At 42.8% G+C, this 26,820-nt stretch overlaps 2 protein-coding genes across 2 annotated transcripts; both read right to left on the bottom strand.

Moving 5' to 3' along the window:
* Positions 1-408: 408 nt before the first annotated feature.
* On the bottom strand, positions 409-19,897 carry LOC123764951 (troponin C, isotype gamma). Its single transcript, XM_045753189.2, has 6 exons — positions 19,171-19,897; positions 8,401-8,428; positions 7,186-7,329; positions 5,603-5,728; positions 4,123-4,254; positions 409-3,700 (listed from the first exon to the last, which is right to left on the bottom strand). Exons 1-6 carry the CDS (start codon positions 19,171-19,173, stop codon positions 3,675-3,677), a joined length of 459 nt encoding a protein of 152 aa, XP_045609145.1. The 5' UTR covers positions 19,174-19,897; the 3' UTR covers positions 409-3,674.
* LOC138369564 (zonadhesin-like) lies at positions 2,285-3,666 on the bottom strand. Its single transcript, XM_069332983.1, has 2 exons — positions 3,637-3,666; positions 2,285-3,040 (listed from the first exon to the last, which is right to left on the bottom strand). The coding sequence occupies exons 1-2, from the start codon at positions 3,664-3,666 to the stop codon at positions 2,285-2,287; spliced, it is 786 nt and encodes a 261-aa protein (XP_069189084.1).
* Positions 19,898-26,820: the final 6,923 nt, after the last annotated feature.

Genomic DNA, 26,820 nt, shown 5'->3' with positions numbered 1-26,820 from the left:
GCCCCGAAGCCAACTTAAGGTAAGGTATCATTATTTATAATACTATTGTCACTACTTTATTTGAATCACTGTAGTTACTAAATACAATACATTTATGATGATATTAAATGTATTTACAAAAAATATCGTTCAAGGGTGTATACATTGGGAAGGATGTTGTATTAACTGTAGTCAGTAGTGTGTATTACATAAATCATAGTACTCGCAGCATCTGAAGCATCATTCATCACTCTCCACACACACACACACACACACACACACACACACACACACACACACACACACACACACACACACACAATATCCCTCCAATTTGCACAATGTATTTGAAAATGTGTTTACTGCGCTTGATTCACTAAATATTTCGAATCAACAGAGGCATGATATATGGAAAAAAATTAACACAAATTTTAGATATTTTTTTTTAATATTCAGTCATACACAGTTAATCGTAAATTATAATGCCCAAAAATCCAAGTCAGTATAATAGATTGTTTTAAGAAACAATGAAACAAAAACATTAACAAGACATTTCTGAACCAATTACACGAGTCTCTGAATTGCACAGAAAAAAAAACTTCATGAACAATGAACAAAAACTTCATGAACAAAATTTATTTAACGTATTTATACAATGGAAATAAGTTTGGTTATAATATACTGCCATCTCTCTGTATTGGAATTAATAATAATTGAAATTGAAATTGAAATTGAAATTGAAATAAGTTTATTGATGTAAAATACACACAAAGGGATGAGGTAGCTCAAGCTATTCATATGCAAATGCGTATGGAAATGAATATGGAAATATAGACAGCATAATTAAGCAAACAGTGGTTTACATAAAAAAATAATTAATGATGCATAAAATCCTATTGGAAAGAAGAAAATTTATTGCAGTCATTTTGAAGCATTGAATTAAAACAAACGACAAAACAACAGCCATACAGATATTAAGCACTAGACATATATAATACCGTATTCGAAAATATAAAATGTATTAAATAACATTATTTAATCATTTAAAGATTAATATTTTATATAATATAATATATATAATATACTTAATATATATTTTTATATAATATACAATATCATTTAATATTAATAATAATTTGCCCTGCTTACCAAAATTGTTATACACAATTGGACACTTAAGTGAAATAGGGAGGATTATGAAATATGGTTTAATTTCGTTTCTCACAAAAGGAGGAAAATTTTGAGGTCACACGAAATGAACGGGACAACAGGAAACAAAATTAACCAGATAAAATTATATTAGCGGACACTATTGTTCACAACACGTAAAAGACAGCAGCTCAAATTATTTTGCAAAAAAAAAAAAAATATATAAAAAAATTCAGGTTAGTAATTATCATTGAGGACTCCCTGGCCCTTCCCTGCCAATCATGCCCTTCTACCCTCCCCACTCTGGGTCTCCAGAGTCCTGATTGCCACTCATATTGCCAGATGATTGATCAGAGAGGATAAACTTTTATGTCGAAAACCTGAATTGTGTCTACTTATATCTCTGTCTCTTTCTCTCTCTCTCTCTCTCTCTCTCTCTCTCTCTCTCTCTCTCTCTCTCTCTCTCTCTCTCTCTCTCTCTCTCTCTCTCTCTCTCTCTCTCTCTTTCTCTCTCTCTCTCTCTCTCTCTCTTTCTCTCTCTGCCCTTTCTCTTGACTGAGGGAGAATACACATGTACTAGGCCAAGCTCTCCTCTCTAACCTTACAATCGCTCTTCAACATTAAAACATCACTTCAGAAAACTCTTTGATTTCCACAAAACGTTGACTTTTTGAGTCCAAGAGCAGAATTTGTGACTATAGGGAGTTGGGTGAGATGAGAGTCATAGAGAAAGGAAGGGGAAGGAGTGTGGGAAAGGAGACAGGAGAGAAAGATAATCTAGAAAAGCGGGAATTGACGTGATGTCCAGTTTTCTAATTGTGGGGTCCTCGGTTAGGTTAGGCTCGGACAATTTAGTACATCAATTTAGTGACGTTGTGAGCGTTCGAGAGGACGGATTGGTTCCTTCACATACACAGCCGCCGAATAACAGACAAAACACAAGCCTTTACGTAAATTATATATATTCTATAAGATAATGTGCTATATGAAGCAAAATTAATCGATTAGTAATGAAAAGTATTATTAAATATTCAAATATTATGATCAAATTAGCCTTCCATTTTCGTGATTTTTTTTCATGATTTCGTAGCATTATCAATCGTATATTTTGAGCTTAAATTATCTCTGTCTACTTGGAGGTAATCAGGAAGTTATCTTAATGTGATTTCTGGGTGATGACAGCTGTTTTGTAGGTGACGACAGCTGTTTTGTAGGTGACGACAGCTGTTTTGTAGGTGACGTTAGCTGATTTGTAGGTGACGACAGCTGTTTTGTAGGTGACGACAGCTGTTTTGTAGGTGACGACAGCTGTTTTGTAGGTGACGTTAGCTGATTTGTAGGTGACGACAGCTGTTTTGTAGGTGACGACAGCTGTTTTGTAGGTGACGACAGCTGTTTTGTAGGTGACGTTAGCTGATTTGTAGGTGACGACAGCTGTTTTGTAGGTGACGACAGTTGTTTTGTAGGTGACGGCAGCTGTTTTGTAGGTGACGACAGCTGTTTTGTAGGTGACGACAGCTGATTTGTAGGTGACGACAGCTGTTTTGTAGGTGACGACAGCTGTTTTGTAGGTGACGACAGCTGATTTGTAGGTGACGACAGCTGTTTTGTAGGTGACGACAGCTGTTTTGTAGGTGAAGACAGCTGCTTTGTAGGTGACGAAAGCTGTTTTGTAGGTGAAGACAGCTGTTTTATAGGTGACAGCTGTTTTGTAGGTGACGACAGCTGATTTGTAGGTGACGAAAGCTGTTTTGTAGGTGACAGCTGTTTTGTAGGTGACGACAGCTGATTTGTAGGTGACGACAGCTGTTTTGTAGGTGACGACAGCTGTTTTATAGGTGACGACAGTTGTTTTGTAGGTAACGACAGCTGTTTTGTAGGTGACGAAAGCTGTTTTGTAGTTTTTTTTCTCCTACAAAAACGGTTTTGTAGGAGACGAAAGTTGATTGGAGATCACCTTTATTCAAGCGATGTGCTTCCTGAAGTAGGCGAAGGCGACCAAGAGATGGCTAGTATATACAACCTTGAGACCCTCCCTCGTGGATCTTCAAGACAGGAAAGGGACCCCCCCTAAAGTGACCTAGAATTGACTTGGATTGGACATTGACCAAAAAGTGACTTGGATTGGACATTGACCAAAGAAGTGACTTGGATTGGACATTGACCAAAAAGTGACTTGGATTGGACATTGACCAAAAAAGTGACTTGGATTGGACATTGACCAAAACAGTGACTTGGATTGGACATTGACCAAAGAAGTGACTTGGATTGGACATTGACCAAAAAAGTGACCTGTAGACGACCCCCGGAAGTGACCCCCACAAATATAGGTGACCTTCAGTAGACCAGAAGACCATTAGGAGATGACCTGGTTGCAGCCTGGAGAAAACTGGCCTGTAATTGCCTTGTTGTTGTTGGCTTAGAGACAACCAGAAGGAGATCTTTAGAGTCGCTAAAGATGACCTTAAGCTGACCCGAAGACAGTCACAAGATAACCTGGTGGTTGACCTGGGCAAGGTCGAGGCTCGGTGCCGGCATTGACCACATTACCCAGTCATCATTTCCATGAACTCTGCAATAAGAGAACAATTATATATTACTATATATAATTGTTAATTTAATAATAATTGAACAATAATTATATATAAGGTGCAACAGTAATCTTAAGATAATAATAATAATAATAATAATAATAATAATAATAACGAAAATAATTCATTACGATACAAGAAATAGTCAACTCCTGAAGGCACACCCGACCCAGCAAGAACCTTTAGTTGAAGACAGTCTTTTTCCCTCACAGCCATTCAGTACCGCCTTCCCCCGTGCCTTGGGCCACCACGGTCCCTTTGAAGCAATTCCTTCGTCAGCATCAGAGTCTAACCCGCCGTCAATTTCACCGTCTTTCTGTCAATGCCAGGTCTCATACGCTGTCAGTGCCACCATTTGTCCTCCCTGTGAGTGCCAGTGCCGCCCTGGCTCCTACCAGCTCACCATCAAAGTCGACAGTTCCGGAGCCATCTTCGTCAATCTCCTCAATAATGCCGTCCAGGTCCTCGTTTGAAAGCTTATTGTCGAGTTCCTTGAGGATCTCCTTCAGCGTACTGGTGGTGATGTAGCCGTTGCCTGGCGGGGAGAAGGTTAGGTTAGGTTAGGTTAGGTTAGATTCACAATATATCTTTACGCCACAGTGGATAACCTTGATTGTTAATGACAAATATATTTTAGCTACCGTGATACAAATGGTTTTCCTAACGACTAATTGGCCCACAACAGACCCCGGACTCATCGGTCTCTACCCGGGAATCGAACCCTGGGCCATTCGAGTGGGCGCCTACCGAAATCTCGCATATATGAATGAATTTACGAATAACTCATTTTAAATCGATTTCGATTATGTCAGAGGGCAAAAAATGCCAAGTACGTTCATCATGAGCGAGCGTTCGTCCACTTGAAGTACACGTTACAGCTGGGACGAGGTACAGTGACACACACTCTACCTACACCCACCTACACTAGCCAGCACCCACCTGCACTAGCCAACACCCACCTACACTAGCCACCACCCACCTACACTAGCCAGCACCCACCTACACTAGCCAACACCCACCTACACTAGCCAACACCCACCTACACTAGCCAGCACCCACCTACACTAGCCAGCACCCACCTACACTAGCCAACACCCACCTACACTAGCCAACACCCACCTACACTAGCCAACACCCACCTACACTAGCCAACACCCACCTACACTAGCCAACACCCACCTACACTAGCCAGCACCCACCTACACTAGCCAGCACCCACCTACACTAGCCAGCACCCACCTACACTAGCCAGCACCCACCTACACTAGCCACCACCCACCTACACTAGCCAACACCCACCTACACTAACCTCCACCACCCACCTACACTAGCCAGCACCCACCTACACTAACCACCACCCACCTACACTAACCACCACCCACCTACACTAACCACCACCCACCTACACTAACCACCACCCACCTACACTAGCCACCACCCACCTACACTATCCACCACCCACCAACACTAACCACCACCCACCTACACTAACCACCCACCTACACTAACCACCACCCACCTACACTAACCACCACCCACCTACACTAACCACCACCCACCTACACTAGCCACCACCCACCTACACTATCCACCACCCACCAACACTAACCACCACCCACCTACACTAACCACCACCCACCAACACTAACCACCACCCACCTACACTAGCCACCACCCACCTACACTAACCACCACCCACCAACACTAACCACCACCCACCTACACTAACCACCACCCACCAACACTAACCACCACCCACCTACACTAACCACCACCCACCTACACTAACCACCACCCACCAACACTAACCACCACCCACCTACACTAACCAACACCCACCAACACTAACCAACACCCACCTACACTATCCACCACTCACGTACCTTCCCTGTCGTATAGTCTGAAAGCCTCTTTCAGTTCCTCGTACATGGCCTCGTCGTCGTCGTCATCGTCAACCATGTAGCAGCTGAGAATGGAGACGAAGTTGTCGAAGTTCACCTTTCCCATCTCTGGAGAGCCAAGTCCACCAGTTAATGTGTATTATACATGGCAAAATACATAACATTCATTGATAAAACACATATTATTCATTGGTAAAACACATATTATTCATTGATAAAACACATATTCATTTTTAAACACATATCATTCATTGATAAAATACATAAGTCATTGATAATATATATATCATTGATTGATAAAACACATATCATTCATTGGTAAAACACATATCATTCATTGGTAAAACACATATCATTCATTGATAAAACACATATCATTCATTGATAAAACACATATCATTCATTGATAAAACACATATCATTCATTGATAATATTATATCATTCATTGAAAAATACATATCATTCATTCATTCGTTAAAAAATTATATCATGAATAGCGCATATGTTATTTATAATATGTAAATAACATGTGAATACATATGTATATCATACATAGACAAAGTTGTGGGACAAAATAGATACATAATTGCTAGGAGCTATATATATATATATATATACTGGAGGTCAATATTTATCAAACTAAATATGTTAAAACTTCATTAACAAGGACGAGGGGATTTGTGACATGCATTGAGTGGGAAGCGTGAGAGCCAGTGTAATGACCCAGTGTAATGACCCGGCTTAATGACCCAGTGTAATGACCCAGTGTAATGACCCGGCTTAATGACCCAGTGTAATGACCCAGTGTAATGACCCAGTGTGATGACCCGGCTTAATGACCCAGTGTAATGACCTTGACATGTCACACTTGTTTCCCCTCTTCTTGAGGGCTTCCAAACTTAACGCTAAAAAGTGTGCTCTCTCTCACCTACTTTAACACCTCATCACTTAACACTCTGCAGAACCCCTCCTAAGTGCTTGTATCCCTTAAGGGTACACTTAATGTTGTTTCATCAACACTTACCTCCTGACCAACTTATCTGTTGTGTACCTGAACACTTAGTATCAGAGATATTACTGGCAACTTTTTTTTTTGTCTTTTATACTTCTTCTGACACTTGAAATGATTCTATATTTGGCGAGCCTCTTTGAAGGTACACGCTATCTGCACTTAAGTGCATCTCAAGGACTCACTTGTAAAGCACTCCATCCTTCTGATGGCTGTATACTCTACTCTTGCTGTGCCACACTGACCACTTGGCCACTTTGCTATGTTCTTGCAAACATATACTTTGTTGTGTTCGTGCAACATAACTTGCTGTGTTCTTGCAGTATACTTTGCAATGTTCTTGCAGTATACTTTGCAATGTTCTTGCCATATATATTGTGTGGTTTGGCCAACATTTTTCAGCCACGTTATTGTGACTCCACATCTGCATTCTTGCCATATACTTTGAAACAGTTTAAGAATGCCCACCTGACACGTCGCAAACCTGTTACACACCAGACACTTCACACACACACACACACACACCTGCTTCCCACCTAACCCCTGATAACTTACTCGGCGAGTCGAACATCTTGATGCGTTTGGTGACGTCCTCGTGTGTGTACTTGAGGTCCAAGGTGTTGAGAATGGCCACGATCTTGTCCGTGGGGACGAACCCAGACTTGTCGTGGTCGAACATGGAGAAGGTCCGTCTCAACACTGCCCAGGGGGAGAGAGAGAGAGAGAGACAGATGAATAACGAGGAACAGACGGAAAAAAAGGGGGTTATATTGAGGGGGAAAGCGAAACAAGGAAAGGGGGAAAGAGAGGAGGAGGAGGAGAAGCAGGGGAATATAGAGGGATGGTGAAGTATGGAAGGGAAAAATACATGGCAGACGAAATAAAGATTAGCGGAAATTAGGAAAAAATGGTGAATTGTGGGGAAGAGATGCTTCGACTTCTTCACCGGGAGGAAGCCAAAAAGAAACTCAATAAGGAAATAGGAAAATGGGTTAACTGTGAAGAGAAGAAAGCATATTTTTTAGGGGATACAGAGGTTATTGTTAATGATAGATATAATCTCAGGAAGAGCAGATAGATATACCTGTGAGCTAAGACGGTACAACTCTCATGTCATCTATGCAACACTGCAATACAGCATCCTGATTTCGTGAATCTGATCGTCCATCAAAAACATTCATTCAGAGGAGAAAACATGCAACCTTTTATTCTTTTTCTCGTTTCCACCTTTTTTCATTTTTCTTGATTTTTAAACTAAGACTAGGGGTTCATAAGGGATGTCAACTGACGTACCTAGTGAAACTGCAAGCAAGAGCTGTTATCCTACCTTATCTCATCTGAAGCCTGCATCCTAGAAACTCATTTATTTCATGAGAATGTACTTAGAAACTGTCACATAAGGAACTAATCATATAAGAAACCTGGTGAAACTGCAAGCAAGAGCTGTTATCCTTCTTCAGCTAAGTTGAAACCTACTCCTAGAGGCCTATTTATTTCATGAATCTTTTATATATATCTGTAGGAATAGCCTTTATTCATTAACAACATTAGGTAATAATTCTATAAGGAAGAGGAAGAGCCTGTAGTCCGCTGTGTGCTAGAGTCTTCATGTGATCAGTTGACCTGATATCCCGTGTATCAACGTGTTGGGCGATCACTCTCTCTCTCTCTCTCTCTCTCTCTCTCTCTCTCTCTCTCTCTCTCTCTCTCTCTCTCTCTCTCTCTCTCTCTCTCTCTCTCTCAAGAGGAGCATACTTGTGTGTTACTCACCTTGCATCTTCTCTTCAGTGAGGTTATCCTGAAAGTAAAAAATTATTGATTATTGGTTTGTAAATATTAGACAGAGCCGTGTGTGTGTGTGTGTGTGTGTGTGTGTGTGTGTGTGTGTGAGTGTGTGTGTGTGTGTGTGTGTGTGTGTGTGTGTGTGTGTGTGTGTGTGTGTGTGTGTGTGTGTGTGTGTGTGTGTGAGTGTGTGTGTGTGTGTGTGTGTGTGTGTGTGTGTGTGTGTGTGTGTGTGTGTGTGTGTGTGTGTGTGTGTGTGTGTGTGTGTGACCAGTTTGAAACAACAATAGTGGCGATTATTATTGCACAGTGCCCCATTTTATGACTGGAGTGAGACTTAAGAAGTTTTCTTCAGAGTATCTTAGAGAATGATAATCGGTGGAATAGGAGATATAGACTGCAACATTTTTTACCTGAATGATAAGGTGGTCATATACCTATAAAATGACGCGACCTAACCCACATTTTCTCTCAAAATCACTGCGCACATTTTTGTATTTCAGTTCGTTGTGTTCTTCTTAAGAAATCTGGAAGACATGCTATTAAATCATGTTCCCACCAGGTATTCAGCGGTTATCTTGAGGTTATCTTGAGATGATTTCGGGGCTTTTTAGTGTCCCCGCGGCCCGGTCCTCGACCAGGCCTCCACCCCCAGGAAGCAGCCCGTGACAGCTGACTAACTCCCAGGTACCTATTTACTGCTAGGTAACAGGGGCTGATTCAGGGTGAAAGAAACTTTGCCCATATGTTTCTGCCTCGTGCGGGAATCGAACCCGCGCCACAGAATTACGAGTCCTGCGCGCTATCCACCAGGCTACGAGGCCCCCTTCTTACTGCTCACCTAATACCACAACGGCTCCAGGTTCCTAACTGTAAATCTTCTTGATAAAAGGAAACCGTATTTTACACGAAACGAGCTCAGTAAATGATGGTTGGGTCCGCAGGTTGTCATTACACGAAAAACTCTTCACTACTCAATTCTTCAAAAAAAAAATTACAGTTGAAAGCTTTACACAAATTGGCTTTTCTTGTAGCCAATTCCTTTCCTGAAGGAATTACTGTTTAAAATTTTACCCAGATTGATCAAATTAGTTACCCTTTGAATAGAAAACCGTCTTATTCCTTTCTCGAAACCTCCTCAAGCAATGTATTAAACCTCAGATTTCTAAGAACCTCCTTCGACTTGGTTACCAAGGGTATGTTGCACAAGTTGCCTCAATGACGTCTCAGAAGGTGTATATGGAAGAGGTGTGAAAATATGCCCTGTAGTCTATATTACTGTAGGGTTAAGAAAATGAGGAAAACAAAAGGAATAACTATGTAGTCATGAGAAACTTATGAGGTTCGAACCTGCGTCCCCGGATTTCCAAGACACAGACACTTTACAGACAGATCCACGATGAGCTCATAGGTACATTACATTCTTGTCGATTCATTGTGCAATTTATAATCAGGTTGAGTGCGTGTATTCCTGAGAAGCAAGGTAAACATTGCTTATACCTTATACAAATTATTCCCTCCCAAATTAAAAACAAATCTTTATTTAGTGAATATATTATTCAATTCAATTGCATATAGCATTCTGAATTTTTAATGGTCTTAGATTTTCGTAATGTCTGAAATTATGTATCCCTCATACTCCCAAGCAAGCATAAGAAATATTGCCGGAACAACTGTGGACATTTTCAAGAGGAAACTAGATTTCTTCCTGCAAGGAGTGCCAGACCAACCGGGCTGTGGTGGGTATGTGGGCCTGCGGGCCGCTCCAAGCAACAGCCTGGTGGACCAAACTCTCACAAGTCAAGCTTGGCCTCGGGCCGGGCTTGGGGAGTAGAAGAACTCCCAGAACCCCATCAACCAGGTATCAACCAGGTATCCTCAAATACACAGTATTCCATTTGCAGGAGCTCTCTTGCAAAATAAAATCCCATTGACGGACGCAAGTTAAAAACTAATCATTTAACCTGTGTTTCTCCCCTTTTCCCAGAACAATGTAAATATGTTTCAGATCATTCTAATATGTCGAGGAAAGTCTTCTGATGCTGAAATATTCCCCCTCGGTCATTTTTGTTATTATGACCGAGTACAATTAATATTGTTCCAGATTTATACAACATATAAGCACTGGGTTCTCGTGTCCACTACGGGCTCACCATAGCCCGAGCTACTTGGAATTTTTTGTTCCAAGTAGCTGAATCTAAAACAATAACAACTCGGGAGCTCCTCCGCTACTGCTACTGCTCCTTGCGCTCTCTGTGCCGGCACCACCACCACCTTAACTACTTCGTTAAGATCAGCCGTAAATTCATATCCGTAAATAATTATTTAGCTTTTTTTCTGTTTCACAGTTCCGTAGACTATTAGACTCGTGAACATAGCACTTGAATGATGACATTAACATTATTTAATAATATACAGAAATAAACTAATAATGGTTTAAAAATAAATTCAGGTCTATTAAATTTTGTTTTGAAAGAGATGGTCTCACTGTGTGAGGCTACTGCCCGTGTCAGTACTCGACTTAAGACGTTCAGTTGACTTGCAGAGGTGACGTATCGTTGCACACACACATAACTTGCGTTATTACCTCCAAACTATTTCGGGCTTTTCATGCCCGTGCCACCTCTTGGGTGGCGTAATCTTCGTCAATCTCCAAACTGAAAATGCAGTCGCAGTGTGAAGAGTTTATTGTTGGACATGTTGTCTGTTTTCATATTATAAAAATTACTGGACTCACTTATGGATTTAAAGATTTGTCAAATATATTAAGGCCTGATTTTCAATAAGAGTAAGCCAAAATTTTACAGCAGACTTACGGATAATTTGTGCTCATAAACCAAGTTAAATTCCATTTATTTGTGTGTAAAATAGTAAGTTAAAATAATATTTTATGTTCTGCTTCCGATATTTAAATATTTAATCAGTTTTTTTTTATTAATATTCATAATTAAGTTTCATCAAGGACCTTAACAGAGATTTTTTTTTTTTTGGCTTGCCCAAAGCATGTTTTAGCCGACGGCGAGGCGCTATGGTCACGCTCCATTGTCCATTGGCTTTAACTTCTCGTGACACTAAGAATCTATAAGTCTCAATCATGAACCAAATTTTTAGATTTAGACATTTGATCAACAACTTCAAATTTTTCTCTATATGTATTTTAGCTTATCCAGCATTTTCACAATTATATAGGATAAAGTCAGATTATTATCAGGTATAAGTGCATTGTTGCTTGGCAAGGGAGAAAATAATTTATGTTGTCAGACTCTGAAATGAGAGAAATTTGATGCGATGCGGATTGAAAAAAGCTTTTTTTTACAGACAGCTTTAATGTCCTGTGAAAAAAAAGTGTATTTCGAAAGATTTTACTTAAAATTTATACGGAAATAGAGGCATCAGTTTGTCCGGAAGATGGCCAAAGACAGAGGCTGTACATTAGATGAGATTTAGGCTATTGCCGAGCGAATATATATATATATATATATATATATATATATATATATATATATATATATATATATATATATATATATATATATATATATATATCGCTTTATCCTCATATAATTGACCACGTTCTTAGTCTATCTCATATCCTTTCCTAGTGATACATAGTCGCACTGGCTTGGCGCTTTCTTCTCATCATCATCATTATTAGTATTGCACAATAAAGAAGGAAGATGAATCTGGGGATGATTTACGCATGGACTATGCCCCAGCAACACAAGAGTCCTCTTTTGGAATGATGCAGCAGAGTACAATGACGACCAAGTATAATGTAGCCGTATAGAAACAGATCATCATATTAGTGGCCAGTATTAGTGGCCAGTGACGTCAATTAGTGGCCAGTGACGGCAATTAGTGGCCAGTGACGGCAATTAGTGGCCAGTGACGACAATTAGTGGCCAGTGACGGCAGTTAGTGGCCAGTGACGACAATTAGTGGCCAGTGACGGCAATTAATGGCCAGTATTAGTGGCCAGTGACGACAATTAGTGGCCAGTATTAATAATCCTGGCCAGTGGATTAGTGCAATGAAAACTATGTTGTACAAAAAGGAAATGGAGATCAATTCTCGTATTTAAGCATCAACAAGTATGAGCTGTGAGAAGATCTGAGATAAACGTTATCTTGACCCACCCAGTGTACGAGGCGGCCTTTTCCTCTCAGCACCTCAGCCTTACTCTCCTCTCAGCACCAGGATCTCAGCCTTACTCTCCTCTCAGCACCAGGATCTCAGCCTTACTCTCCTCTCAGCACCAGGATCTCAGCCTTACTCTCCTCTCAGCACCAGGATCTCAGCCTTACTCTCATCCCAGCACCAGGATCTCAGCCTTACTCTTCTCTCAGCACCAGGATCTCAGCCTTACTCTTCTCTCAGCACCAGAATCTCAGCCTTACTCTCCTCCCAGCACCAGGACGTCACTCCTCCTAGGTGCTCCTCCCAGCATGCTCAACAGCTCCTTAGAGCCAAAATTAGCCGTAAAATTTATTTCCCTAATTAATTCGCCATGAAGTCGTGCTATGTCAAGGCTCATGACAGCCATAAGTCAGGATCATACGTTGACTCATAAGGGTCTGACACGGTGCCAAGTTATCGTTGTTGTGATGGCACTCCGCTCTCTGGGGTGCCGTGCTGGGGATCGCCCATATTATAACCGCTTGTCTGAGCCTGGGATTAGGTAAATGTATTGAAGGAGTTTGAATTGATTGAGTGTGTGTACTCACCTAGTTGTACTCACCTAGTTGTGTTTGCGGGGGTTGAGCTCTGGCTCTTTGGTCCCGCCTCTCAACCGTCAATCAACAGGTGTACAGATTCCTGAGCCTATCGGGCTCTGTCATATCTACACTTGAAACTGTGTATGGAGTCAGCCTCCACCACATCACCCCCTAATGCATTCCATTTGTCAACCACTCTGACACTAAAAAAGTTCTTTCTAATATCTCTGTGGCTCATTTGGGCGCTCAGTTTCCACCTGTGTCCCCTTGTGCGTGTTCCCCTTGTGTTAAATAGACTGTCTTTATCTACCCTATCAATTCCCTTCAGAATCTTGAATGTGGTGATCATGTCCCCCCTAACTCTTCTGTCTTCCAGCGAAGTGAGGTTTAATTCCCGTAGTCTCTCCTCGTAGCTCATACCTCTCAGCTCGGGTACTAGTCTGGTCGCAAACCTTTGAACCTTTTCCAGTTTAGTCTTATCCTTGACTAGATATGGACTCCATGCTGGGGCTGCATACTCCAGGATTGGCCTGACATATGTGGTATACAAAGTTCTGAATGATTCTTTACACAAGTTTCTGAATGCCGTTCGTATGCTGGCCAGCCTGGCATATGCCGCTGATGTTATCCGCTTGATATGTGCTGCAGGAGACAGGTCTGGCGTGATATTAACCCCCAAGTCTTTTTCCTTCTCTGACTCCTGAAGAATTTCCTCTCCCAGATGATACCTTGTATCTGGCCTCCTGCTCCCTACACCTATCTTCATTACATTACATTTGGTTGGGTTAAACTCTAACAACCATTCGTTCGACCATTCCTTCAGCTTGTCTAGGTCTTCTTGAAGCCTCAAACAGTCCTCTTCTGTTTTAATCCTTCTCATAATTTTAGCATCGTCCGCGTGTGTGTGTGTGTGTGTGTGTGTGTGTGTGTGTGTGTGTGTGTGGGTGGGTGGGTGTGTGTGTGTGTGTGGGTGGGTGGGTGAGTGTGTGTGTGTTTGTGATCGTGTATGCGCTTGTGCTAATTTTCGGGCGAATTTCTCGTATGCACATGTTTGCATTCGAAAGGGAGCGTCTGTACTCACTTTTTTGCGTAGATTGAGCTACAGCTCCTGGCCCCCCAGGTCTCTTAACTAGTGAGTGTGGTCATTGCCTGACGCCTCACAGGCCGCGTTTTTGGACCTTGTCGTATAAGCGCTGAAGGACCAGCACGGAGACCTAACCATTTGTGCCACCTCCTCCTCCGCAACGCGTTAATGACTGACGTTTATTCTGGTATACGGCCTCCAGTGGTTCTGGTTCTATTTGAGACTACGAGCCCAAGGACACTTTACCGCGTCGCCTTGAAATACATTACATGATGTCAGCATGTTCCCTGTGCCTATAAGTTTATTCCAAGTGGAGAGATGGTCGTCGAGGATGTCCCTGAAGGTTCTGGCTCCTCAGAGAGATCAGTCTCCATCTTTTCGGGTTTCCTTATATATGCCTTTTGTGTCTCACGCTGGAGATGTATACTCCAGTATAGTTCTCCTGTGAAATTACTTTTTTGATACTTCGGAAGGCTGTCGATATGTATAGAAGTGTTGTGTGGTGTTGTGTGAGTGCTCGGCGGTGCACTGGGTGTCGTCCACTCTCACACTGACACAACAACGCCAAACCAACAATTCCAACCCCTTAGGTCCTAACCTGTAAGTTATATGTGTGAGTGGGAGAGTAATGTCTCTCTCTCTCTCTCTCTCTCTCTCTCTCTCTCTCTCTCTCTCTCTCTCTCTCTCTCTCTCTCTCTCTCTCTCTCTCTCTCTCTCTCTCTCTCTCTCTCTGCAGGCTTAGGGGTGTTAGCCTGAATCGGCTATAAAACGAATTCTAGACTTCACCCCTACACCCCACCACTAGACACGACGTCTCGCGGATAGTTGGAACACGTTTAGGTTAGGTTAGGTTAGGTCAGGTTAGGTTAGGTTAGGTTAGGTTTTCAGAATATGTTACTCGTTTCGATTATAACCTCTCCACTAATAAGTCGCGAATTTTACGTTATCGTAACCATCGTCACAAATACAACTTATTAAAGAAAAGATACTGCTAACAAATTCCTACGTTTTCTAAAGTTCGAACTCGATCCGTTTTCTATGTATAGGACTCGGTGGGTTGGTTGGGTTCGTATGTTTCTGGTGAGGCTAAAAAGAACTGTGTGTTTTAAAGAGGATTTCTTCATGCATATATATATAATATCTCAGGCGATATATAAATTTTCTTGAATATATGAAACAATTGCCAATCAGCATTCATCAATGGTTATAAATATACCTTTTTTGTATTATTGATCGTTGATTTATAGTTGATCAATGCAAATCAGTACAAAAATATTTCCTGTAAGACTGTTGTGATCAAGAGACATGCAGAAAGAAACCATGTTAAGAGGAGATGTGACGTGTTCCAGATGATGTGATGTGTTGGAGATGACGTGACGAGTTACATGTGGCATGTTAGACACACACACACACACACACACACACACACACACACACACACACACACACACACACACACACCCATCCTCCCCCATGTTGTGTGTGTGTGTGTGTGTGTGTGTGTGTGAGTGTGTGTGTGTGTGTGTGTGTGTGTGTGTGTGTGTGTGTGTGTGTGTGTGTGTGTGTGTGTGTGTGTGTGTGTGTACTTACCAACTAGGTGAGTACACACACACACACACACACACACACACACACACACACACACACACACACACACACACAACATGGGGGAGGAAGTCCTTCACGAAAAGGACAGAGAGAAAGATCTAGGAGTTGATATCACACCAACCCTGTCTCTTGAAGCCCACATCAAAAGAATATCATCGCCGAAGTATGCGAGGCTGGCAAACATCAGAACTGTCTTCAGAAACCTGTGTAAGGAATCATTCAGAATCTTGTATACAACATATGTAAGACCAATCCTGGAGTATGCGGCCCCAGCATGGAGCCCGTACCTTGTCAAGCACAAGACGAAGCTGAGAGAAAGTTTAGAGGTATGCCACTAGGCTAGTTCCAGAACTAAGAGGCATGACTTATGAGGAAAGGCTGCGTGAACTGCACCTCACGTTCCTGGAAGACAGAATAGCTCGGGGAGACATGATCACCACACACAAAATTCTCAGGGGAATTGACAGGCTAGACAAGTAGGGAAGGATGGATTATTTAACACTGGTGATACACGAACAAGGGGACACAGGTGGAAACTGAGTACCCAAATGAGCCACAGAGACGTTAGAAAGAACTTTTTCAGTGTCAGAGTAGTAGACAAATGGAATGTACTAGGAAGTGATGTGGTGGGGCTGACTCCATACAAGTTTCAAATGTAGATATGATAGAGTCCAGTAGGCTCAGGAACCTGTACACCAGTTGATTGACGGTTGAGAGGCGGGACCAAAGAGCCAAAACTCAACCCCCGCAAGCACAACTATGTGAGTACAACTAGATGAGTACATACACGCACCATGTATGAGGCGAGGGGTCACGCGGCTGAGTGGACAGCGCTCGGGGGTCGTAGTCCAAATGGCCGGGTTCGATTCCAGGCAGAGGCGGTAACAAATAGGCAGAGTTTCTTTCAACCTGGTGTACCTGTTCACCTAGCAGTAAATAGATTCCTTGGAGTTAGACAGCCGCTACGGGCTGCTTCCTGGGAGTGTGTGTGCGTGTGTTAGAAATATATTTAGTAGACATAATGGAGGAAAATAGATTGGCTGGAAAGGCGGAGTCCAAGAGGTAAATAGATTGATTCTGCAGACACAAATAGTAAATACACACACATGCACGCACGCACGCACACACACAAACAGGCAATGATGTGGTGGAGGCTGACGCCATACACAGTTTCAAATGTAGATATGACAGAGCCCAGTAGGCTCAGGAATCTGTACTCCAGTTGACTGACAGTTGAGAGGCAGGACCAAAGAGCCATAGCTCAACCCCTGCAAGCACATCTAGGTGAGTACAATTAGGTGAGTACACACACACACACTCACGAGTCCAATACACGTTTAAATCGAGGCTGGCGAGCGCATAAATTCCAGCAATACTCATTACCCTCAGAGACGCACTTGACGTGAGGAATTTTGTCTTTTTAAAATCTAGATTAAAAGCTGACGTTTGTTGAACTTTTTCTACGCTATATATAAGGTGACGTCAGAGCGTCACAAGGCAAGCTGACGTAGGGACATTATATACCTGATTACTGTCGTTGTACGTCGAGCTGCTTGACGTCACACACCTGAGCGCCACGTCACGGCATTGTACAATTTTTGTTGAATTATAATTTTATACATTTTATATTTGGCCGCACTAATGTGTGACTGCGCACTAATGACGCACTAATGTGTGACTGCGCACTAATGACGCATTAATGTGTGACTGCGCACTAATGACGCATTAATGTGTGACTGCGCACTAATGACGCACTAATGTGTGACTGCGCACTAATGACGCACTAATGTGTGACTGCGCACTAATGACGCACTAATGTGTGACTGCGCACTAATGACGCATTAATGTGTGACTGCGCACTAATGACGCACTAATGTGTGACTGCGCACTAATGACGCACTAATGTGTGACTGCGCACTAATGACGCACTAATGTGTGACTGCGCACTAATGACGCACTAATGTGTGACTTTTCTGTAGCCGTCCGCCTAAAATGTATTTAGTATTTATGGTCGCTAATTGGCCGAACGTACAAAAATTGACTGTTGCAGACGACAATGTTCGTACACACGAAAAGCACAATAGCGTGATATATCAAATGAACAAATCCACAAGGGCCGTGATGAGGGTTCGAACCTACGCACGGGATGAACATTTGGTTGACAGAGCCTTGGTGCATGTGAGGGGGGGGGGGAATGTGTGAAACCCCCATTGGGGTTTGGAGAAGCTTCGGGATCCTAGTGAGGGCAGTAGCACTCCAGGTTGCAGTTATTTTTACCATGTCGTGGTATAGTTAACTAAGGCGCTTTTGGGAATACCCCGTGCGTAGGTTCGAACCCTCATCATGGCCCTTGTGGATTTGTTCATTAACAATGTTCATGTTTTGGTACTATGATGGCCACGACAAAAAAAAAAATCAAACTTTCCTAGATTGAGTATAGCACACATATATATGTACTAATTTATTTCCAAGATAGCAGATATTATGCCTGGGACTCTTAATTTATGCCTGGGACAGGTTAGGTTATCTTGGCTCTGTTGGCACGTGATCCATTGTGGAGGTAATCCAAAAGTACAAAACACGAATATTTTTTGGAGGATGGGTTGCATACCTGTTATGAACGCATGACACGAATTTCATGAACTCATGACAGGAGGATCATGAGCTGGAATGTCATGAACTCATGACAGGAGGATCATGAGCTGGAATGTCATGAACTCATGACAGGAGGATCATGAGCTGGAATGTCATGAACTCATGACAGGAGGATCATGAGCTGGAATGTCATTAACTCGTGACAGGAGCGCCGTGAGTTCATGACAGAAATCTCAGGTCACCACCCTTCTGTAGTATCATATAGCATGGTTAATGCAAATTATTATACCCCATGTAATAATGATATATATATTTGCTTTTTCTTGCTTTTTTTTGTGGGGGTTGGGAGGGGGGTGTTAAAACTATCCAGCCACAGGCACAAACGCTCACTCAGACGTTATATCTAAGATGAGATCACTAACCAAGAATCACTAACCACTCAACTACTCTCCTCTTGCGTTAACCAGTCAACCGGTACTCAAGCACCGACTACATATCCATCGTTCTCCTCCGTCGAATGGAGAGGCAGTCTGCTCTCACCATTTGACAAGCGTCGAATTGAATGAGGTTTTGCGTAACTAGAAGCCTAAGCACCTAGAACACCCATTATCGAGGCCAGTGCTTGGTAGTCAGAGGCAGCGTTTCAGGCAAGCACCTCCTCGCCAAGCGGCCTCAACCGTGCTTCCTAAACACAAAAGAAAACGGTCCCGCTTCCCCAAGACAAAAGGAGGAAAAGAGCCCCTGTTGAAGTCTTACCATTTTTGAGCGTCCAAAGGGAGGAGTAGGAGGCGGTCGATCACACTCTCGATGCCTTGCACACGCTCTTGTATTCACTCAAGAGCAACACAGCCCTCTTGAGAATACACTCTTCTCTTTAGATATGCCCTCTCGAAGCGTCGAGCCTCCCAGCGGAGGTGCAGGTAGATAAAGAAGACCTGATGGATGTCCTCGTTCTTCGGGAAGCTTTCTCTGCGTCGTCGTCGTCGTCGTCGTTGTCCTCTAGTAGTGTCCTGAAGGAGGTAGTGTTGAGGGCTCTCGCTGTGTGTTTTACCCGCTGTGTCTCAGCCCTGTTTATCGACAGAGACGATTGTGCCCTAGTGCTGTCTGTCGTTATTTTGTCGCTTGGTGTGGCGTGTTCTGTGGTGGCTGGTCAGTGTTCGCTCTTGTTGTGTTGTACCGCTTTTAGAAACAGTGGTATGTTCTTGTCACGGGGCGCTACGGGCGTGTTCAACTGTTCAACCACCCGGCAGAGTTCTTGACGCAATCACTATGAGGTGTTCAGTATAAGATGTTTATTATGACGTCCCCTTCAAGTGTTCAGCTCGGGGTTGGAGTCGGTGAACACTGAAGTTACAACAACGAATAATATATAATTAATCAACGCAAGATGTTCAACGCAAGATGTTTTCCACGGTGCGCTGAGAGCCGAGTGAGTTCTGAGAGCGTGTGACTCTCTGTATTCCGGGCGAGAGAGCAGCGCTTAGTGTGTATATATATATATATATACACACGCACGCACATACACCGCTTCCCTTCCTCTTCTCCATACACAAGATGGCGAATGGAGACACGCCCATGACGACTTTCCCCGTGGTATTCGTCTCTGATTCAATAACGTTCACGACTATCAGACCCATCCCCTTAAATCCTAAAATCCTCGCGAGAACTGAATGATTCAGTGACGTCAGAAATCCCTAAGAATGACCCAATTTCGTTGCGTTTTCAAAGGGAACAAGGTTATTGGTAATGATAAATTAATTCAGAACGTATTGGATCGATCGGCCACCGTGAAGCCCCCCGGCCAGGTTGCCAACTCAAACATAGGATACAGTTGCTTCATAACACCCCAGCATCCCCTCTACATTGTCGTGCAGTGGTTTGGTATGGAAAGGTACCATATATGTATATATATATATATGCGATAGGGTTAAGGAGGAAAAAAAGTAATGATATATTTGGGGGCCACATTTGGGTCCAAATGCATTTTTTATTTATTTGTTTTCTCTTTTTTTTTTAAGTTTTGCCACCCAAATATTATTGCTTAGAAGCAGCAGGTATTGCCCAGGTAAGTTAATTAAGCTGTTTACGCCTGAGATTAACTTAGAGAAGAGAGGTAGCAAGGTCGCCTGACGTCACTCTCGGAAGGCGGCTGGTTTTCAGCGATGAGTCGATGATAAAATATTATTATAACCTTGATAATTACTTTATTACTGCTATTACCAGAAGAGCTCAGTGGGGGGAGGGAGGAGGGAGGGTGTGAGGAGACACAGGGAAGAAGGAATGAGGGAGTGAGGGGACACAGGGAAGAAGGAATGAGGGAGTGAGGGAACACAAGGAATGAGGGAGTGAGGGAGTGAGGGGACACAAGGAAGAAGGAATGAGGGAGTGAGGTGATACAAGGAAGAAGGAATGAGGGAGTTAGGGGACACAGGGGAAGAAGGAATGAGGGAGTGAGGTGATACAAGGAATGAGGGAGTGAGTGGGACACAGGGAAGAAGGAATGAGGGAGTGAGGGGACACAAAGAAGACAGAATGAGGGAGGGAGTGGGACACAGGGAAGAAGGAATGAGGGGATACAAGGAAGACGGAATGAGGGAGTGAGGGGACACAAAGAAGACAGAATGAGGGAGTGAGTGGGACACAAGAAAGAAGGAAGGAGACGAAAGGAAACCATGGGAGAGGATAGAAGAGAAAGTAGATGATCTCTCCTGAGAGTATTATTGTATCATCAGTTACTTAACACCGGCTTTATTTTGTTTATATTCGTCACTTGCTTAACAAAATACATTTTTGGTTGTATAATAAATCATTAATTCTGTATATACAATCGTTCTTATTTATTAAATCTTGTGCTTTATCACCACTAAATATCGTCAGTAACTTCCCAAGTAACTAAACTGTAGTTAATATTATTTGATAATTTCCCTGTAGGAAAAAGTAGGAACATTAAGAGGGTGAAAAAGTCCAATAATGTATTTGAAGAGCTTTTAAGATCAAATAAAAGTGAATAACGTGAATAAAAATACAGTTTCTTCGAAGCATAATGGAAAAGTCAATAGAAATAAACATCGAAAAGAATGTTACATTTAAACACTTAGAAAAGTGTTTGGGGATATGTTTTACTTAAACAATAACCTGATGATAATATGATGATCATCATATTGATATTGAATTGTCATCATTATATTATCATCATATTAAATTGAGAACAAATAATAATGAATGACTTTGATCTCTCATTTATCTTAAAAACTTAGACTAAGAAATCAAATTTGATATCTGAGGGAAGAGAGGGGGTGAGAGATGGGGGTGAGAGAGGGGGGGTGAGAGATGGGGGTGAGAGAGGGGGGGTGAGAGATGGGGGTGAGAGAGGGGGGGTGATAGATGGGGGTGAGAGATGGGGGTGAGAGAGGGGGGGTGAGAGATGGGGGTGAGAGAGGGGGGTGAGAGATGGGGGTGAGAGAGGGGGTGAGAGAGGGGGGTGAGAGAGGGGGGGCAGGTGGTTGTGTCAACACGTACAGCTGGTGAAATCCTGGCCACGTGACCACCTGCAGTAGCTGGTTCCCCGCCTACGTAGCGTTGCTCCGCCACTTCGAAAAGGTCTGACCTTGATCATCTCTAAGGTGTGGCGCCTTTCTCCAGTTTCAATAGTTTGGTGAACTTTCTTCCAGGGCCATCACAGCTATATACCTCAGCCTTGAGCCTCTTTCTATGGATCAGAAAGTCAGAGCCGCTGGCACTCTTGAGCTTGGCACCACTGTGCCATCATATGGCAAGCAAAAATAGGATATTAAATGAATGTCCAAAGTGCCATCTCGCTTCTCTCTTCCCGATCCAGGCTAATACAGGATGGATTCTCAGTTTATTAATTCAGTTGTGATTTTGACACTCATAACTAGACAAAATATAACAAATTTTGGTATTGAGGGAATCAGAGCTCTAAGGAAGGAGCTCTTAAAGAGGGAGCTCTAAGGAGGGAGCTCTAAGTTTTTGACTGTGCTTGATGCCTTCTTTAGATAATTACTTACTTTTTCACCCAATTCCGTCATTCCTTTGTTTTACTTGACGCCCTGAATGAACTCAACTCCCAAGAGAAGATTTGAAGCCGTCCGTGTAACTTTTTGTGAAATAATTCGCTGTCGTATTGGCAATGGTGGTCTTTACAATAATCGGCCTCGTTGTCCGCTCTACTGATGTAGTAGAAGTAGAAGTAGATATCTTCATGGTAGTGACTACTTTTCACTTGCAGTATGACTCGTACAGCTGGTACAGTCTGCCTGTGCCACGTCGCCCTCTATGGCACCTAGTTAAAGAGAACCGGTTTTCCGCTGTGTGAAGCTCGCTACTGGACGACGCTGAAGTTTTTATACTGTCAGAATATTATTATTACACTTTTTTACATTCAAGTAATACGCAGCTGAGATGGTAACATACCAACAATGACGTGCAGTCCCTTGGCACTCACCTAATTGCTCAGGCGAGGGTTAAGCTTTGGAAGCCTGTGGTAGAGTATATACGTGCAGCCACAACCCGCACATTATTACTAGAAAGCTAAAATAGATTTCAGTTGTGGGCGTACTGGCACCAGCGTCCTAGTGGGGAGGTGAGAGATCTCCGGCCAGTACACACCATTTTATCCATCAGTGTTGCGGCTTTATGGAGATACAGTGGTAGAACCTGAGGCTGTTTCTACTGTAATTAGATGAGCACTTTGCTGGAAGTGACCCCAAAATACTCACTTTCTTCAAGAAAATGAGTATTTTTTATATTTTCTTCAGGACTACAGGAAGATCTCCATCGTCGTTAATGGCGCCAAGAGGAGACGTGAGGCTTTGATGTTAGCTCTCAGGGAAGGAAAGTGTACAGCATCCCTTACACTTTTCTTAACTCCCTGAGATAAGAGCAGCGCTCTCGGCGTGTCGGGATGCTTCCTCTGGACACAGTAGTATTCCATGAGCTCTGATTTGTCCCTTGTCTGATGAGTTACTAATTTATCTTCCATGGCATTCCATAATTAAAATAATCATTAGAGATAGTGTTTTAGAATTGTAGAGGTCCTCAAGTTACTTGGTAATAACTGGAAACCAACACGGGTTGTGTAACAGATGATCCTACATAATTTATCTATTAAACTTTTTCTATTAAATCTATTAAACTTATTTAATTACATGCACGAAGCAATGTCAAGCCGCGAGCAGTGCAGTGAGTAGTGCCGCGAGCAGTGTCGCGAGCAGTGCTGTGAACAGTGAGATAAACAGAACACTGGGTTTCATTGTTAGACATTGTTTTTATTATTCGCCAAAGATAGTAGTGACTGTACAGTACCTTGGTCAGACCTCACCCTAAATACTCATTTATAGTTATAGACCCTAAATTGCAATAAAAATAAGACGCGCTTGAGAAAGTAAACAGAAGAGTTCTAGACTAGTATCAACTTTAAGAAATAAGTCTTAAGAAGACTCAATAGATCTAGATTTGTCTTTGATGCAAGAGGACAACAGGAAGATCTAATCGAAAGACTTTTAAGAAAAACAAACATTTAGAATCACTCAAATGTGAAGAACGGTTTTTGAGCCATAAACAGATTTAACTACGAGAAATAATTGACATGAAACGTAAGGTAAGCAGAGGCAATACTAACGTTCTAAAGGAGTTATTGGCTTTAGAAATGAAGAATATTGGAACAAATTGACCACTTGATAGTGTAGGCACAAATCCATTACAATTCCTTTGTAAGAAACGGCAGGATTAGTGCTTTGAAACTTCAGTAGGCAGCCATCAGTCTCGGGAGACTATTGTGCTGAGCTCTGGTTGTCGGTCTGGAGTGGCCTCTCCAGGGCGCAAACCCAAAACCACTTTACATGTCAATTTATCCTATATTTTGACATCGAGGCGTATGTGGTTGTGTGTAACTCGCAGGTTGAGGGAGAGGTAGTGGTGTAGTGTCCCCTACTCGTACTGACAGCAGCCAAGAAGTGTGTGGCATTGTTTACAATGGTAGTGAGAAGTGCTTATTGGTTCACCTTCCCTGGTCAAACTTCCAGTGTCGTTTGTCACGTTGATGTGGTGGTACTTCCTCGACGTTTTCCCGCCGGAGGAAGTGGGAAGTGACGGTAGAGAGCCTACAGCTTTGCTATCACGATCTCTTCAGTACACACGTGCATCAATCAGTTGTGTTAGCGGCAGAGAAGATGGTCTAGTTTAATGGCATATTAGCTGATCATAGCTATATGGGTCTTCCGTGTTGCCCGTCTTGACCATATATACACTCTGCTCTCGGTGTCTGGGATGAAGGGCAGGGGATATTTTTTGTACAGTGGTGTGAGCCTCATATGTACTCTCTTTCTCTCTCTCTCTCTCTCTGTCTCTCTCTCTCTCTCTCTCTCTCTCTCTCTCTCTCTCTCTCTCTCTCTCTCTCTCTCTCTCTCTCTCTCTCTCTCTCTCTCTCTCTCTCTCTCCCCCTCTCTCTCTCTCTCTCTCTCTCTCTCTCTCTCTCTCTCTCTCTCTCTCTCTCTCTCCCCCTCTCTCTCTCTCTCTCTCTCTCTCTCTCTCTCTCTCTCTCTCTCTCTCTCTCTCTCTCTCTCTCTCTCTCTCTCTCTCTCTCCTCTCTCTCTCCTCTCTGTCTCTCTCTCTCTCTCTCTCTCTCCTCTCTCTCTCTCTCTCTCTCTCTCTCTCTCTCTCTCTCTCTCTCTCTCTCTCTCTCTCTCTCTCTCTCTCTCTCTCTCTCTCTCTCAGGTGAGTGAAGAAGAATATCAGTATTTATGAGCGTGACTGTGAAAGCAGGCATAGTTGTGTATACATTACGGGGACACTGGCCCGAGCTTAGCCTCCCTCACACAGGTAATTCGAAAAAGCACAATATTTGCAAAGCAAATTTTTCAGAATAAATACTGTGACTGGCACATTAACCTAGCCAGGAAATATGCAAAATTCTACAATGCCCCACATTTTAAAAACAATAAATATATATTTTTACATAAATAAGCATAGCTAACTAGCTGAAATATGGACTGGTTCGGAGGAATGTCAACTAATCCTCCGATAAACAACATTCGCATCAGTGTGTTGCTGATACGAGTAACTAGACAACATATATCTATAAAATAAAAATATTTGACCTAGATAAGAAGCCAGACGCTTAGGGCTAGTCTCGCTTAATTTTTCACCGTATTTGCTGTTGGGGGCATACCCAACATAGGCGGGTAGTAGATTGGCATAATTGAAAAAGCGTGGCCACATTGATGCCAAAATGACCACCATGAGGAGCCGGTCGGCCGAGCGGACAGCACGCTGGACTTGTGATCCTGTGGTCCTGGGTTCGATCCCAGGCGCCGGCGAGAAACAATGGGCAGAGTTTCTTTCACCCTATGCCCCTGTTACCTAGCAGTAAAATAGGTACCTGGGAGTTAGTCAGCTGTCACGGGCTGCTTCCTGGGGGTGGAGGCCTGGTCGAGGACCGGGCCGCGGGGACACTAAAGCCCCGAAATCATCTCAAGATAACCTCAAGATGGGGAATCATATTCTAACATTCTTGCTCAGTGTTGACTTATTCTTCCAATATTGTCAAACATTACGCGCTGATCACGCAAAACAAAAAAAATAACAAAAATCCAGTTATAACCCAAAGTCTGAATAAACACTGATGTTGTTGTATTTTTTCCTTAGACTCTGAATTGTGTGTTAAATAGACATTTAATTCGTTATTTTTTATTGCAATTTCATGAATTAATGTTATTCCAATAAATGTGAGAGAAATGGCAAAGGCAGAAATTTGAATGATTATGAAGCTTATTTCATACAAGTCAATTTCTATTTTGAAAGTTATACTCAGTTTGTACTTCAGGCACAGTCTGTGGCACCTTCTGAACACCTCAACACAGTCAAGACTCAATGAATATGACAATTTTACTTATCATGGGAAAAGCGCCAAGCCATTACGACTTTATAACACTTGGAAGGGGATCGGGATAAGGATTTGGGATGGGGACGGGGATGAGGGGAAGGAAGGAATGGTGCCCAAAAACTTGAACGGTCGGGGATTGAACGCTGACCTGCATGAAGCGATACCGTCGCTCTACCGTCCAGTCAAAGTGGCTGGACAAGAATATGACAAGCGCCCTTAAATTATTTATTCCTAAGATGAAATTAGAATTGAGCAACTGATATGTGCCTCTGTAACCCTTTCCACTACCGCCCACAAGATGGGTATATCTTGAGGTTATCTTGAGATGATTTCGGGGCTTTAGTGTCCCCGCGGCCCGGTCCTCGACCAGGCCTCCACCCCCAGGAAGCAGCCCGTGACAACTGACTAACTCCCAGGTACCTATTTACTGCTAGGTAACAGGGGCATTCAGGGTGAAAGAAACTTTGCCCATTTGTTTCTGCCTCGTGCGGGAATCGAACCCG

This window comes from Procambarus clarkii, chromosome 29, assembly GCF_040958095.1.
Source record: "Procambarus clarkii isolate CNS0578487 chromosome 29, FALCON_Pclarkii_2.0, whole genome shotgun sequence".
NCBI classification, from domain to species: Eukaryota; Metazoa; Arthropoda; class Malacostraca; order Decapoda; family Cambaridae; genus Procambarus; species Procambarus clarkii.
Note: the sequence above shows the minus strand (reverse complement) of the source record. Positions and strands in the feature narration are given on the sequence as shown.

Coding starts and splice junctions, on each gene's coding strand:
- LOC138369564 (XM_069332983.1), bottom strand. CDS start 3,666: ATGCCGGCACCGAGCCTCGACCTTGCCCAG. Junction 3,041..3,636: donor CGAGCCTCGACCTTGCCCAG/GTCAACCACCAG, acceptor CCGTTTTTGTAG/GAGAAAAAAAACTACAAAAC.
- LOC123764951 (XM_045753189.2), bottom strand. Junction 4,255..5,602: donor CAGACTATACGACAGGGAAG/GTACGTGAGTGG, acceptor TCTCCCCGCCAG/GCAACGGCTACATCACCACC. Junction 3,701..4,122: donor CGGAACTGTCGACTTTGATG/GTGAGCTGGTAG, acceptor CTCTTATTGCAG/AGTTCATGGAAATGATGACT.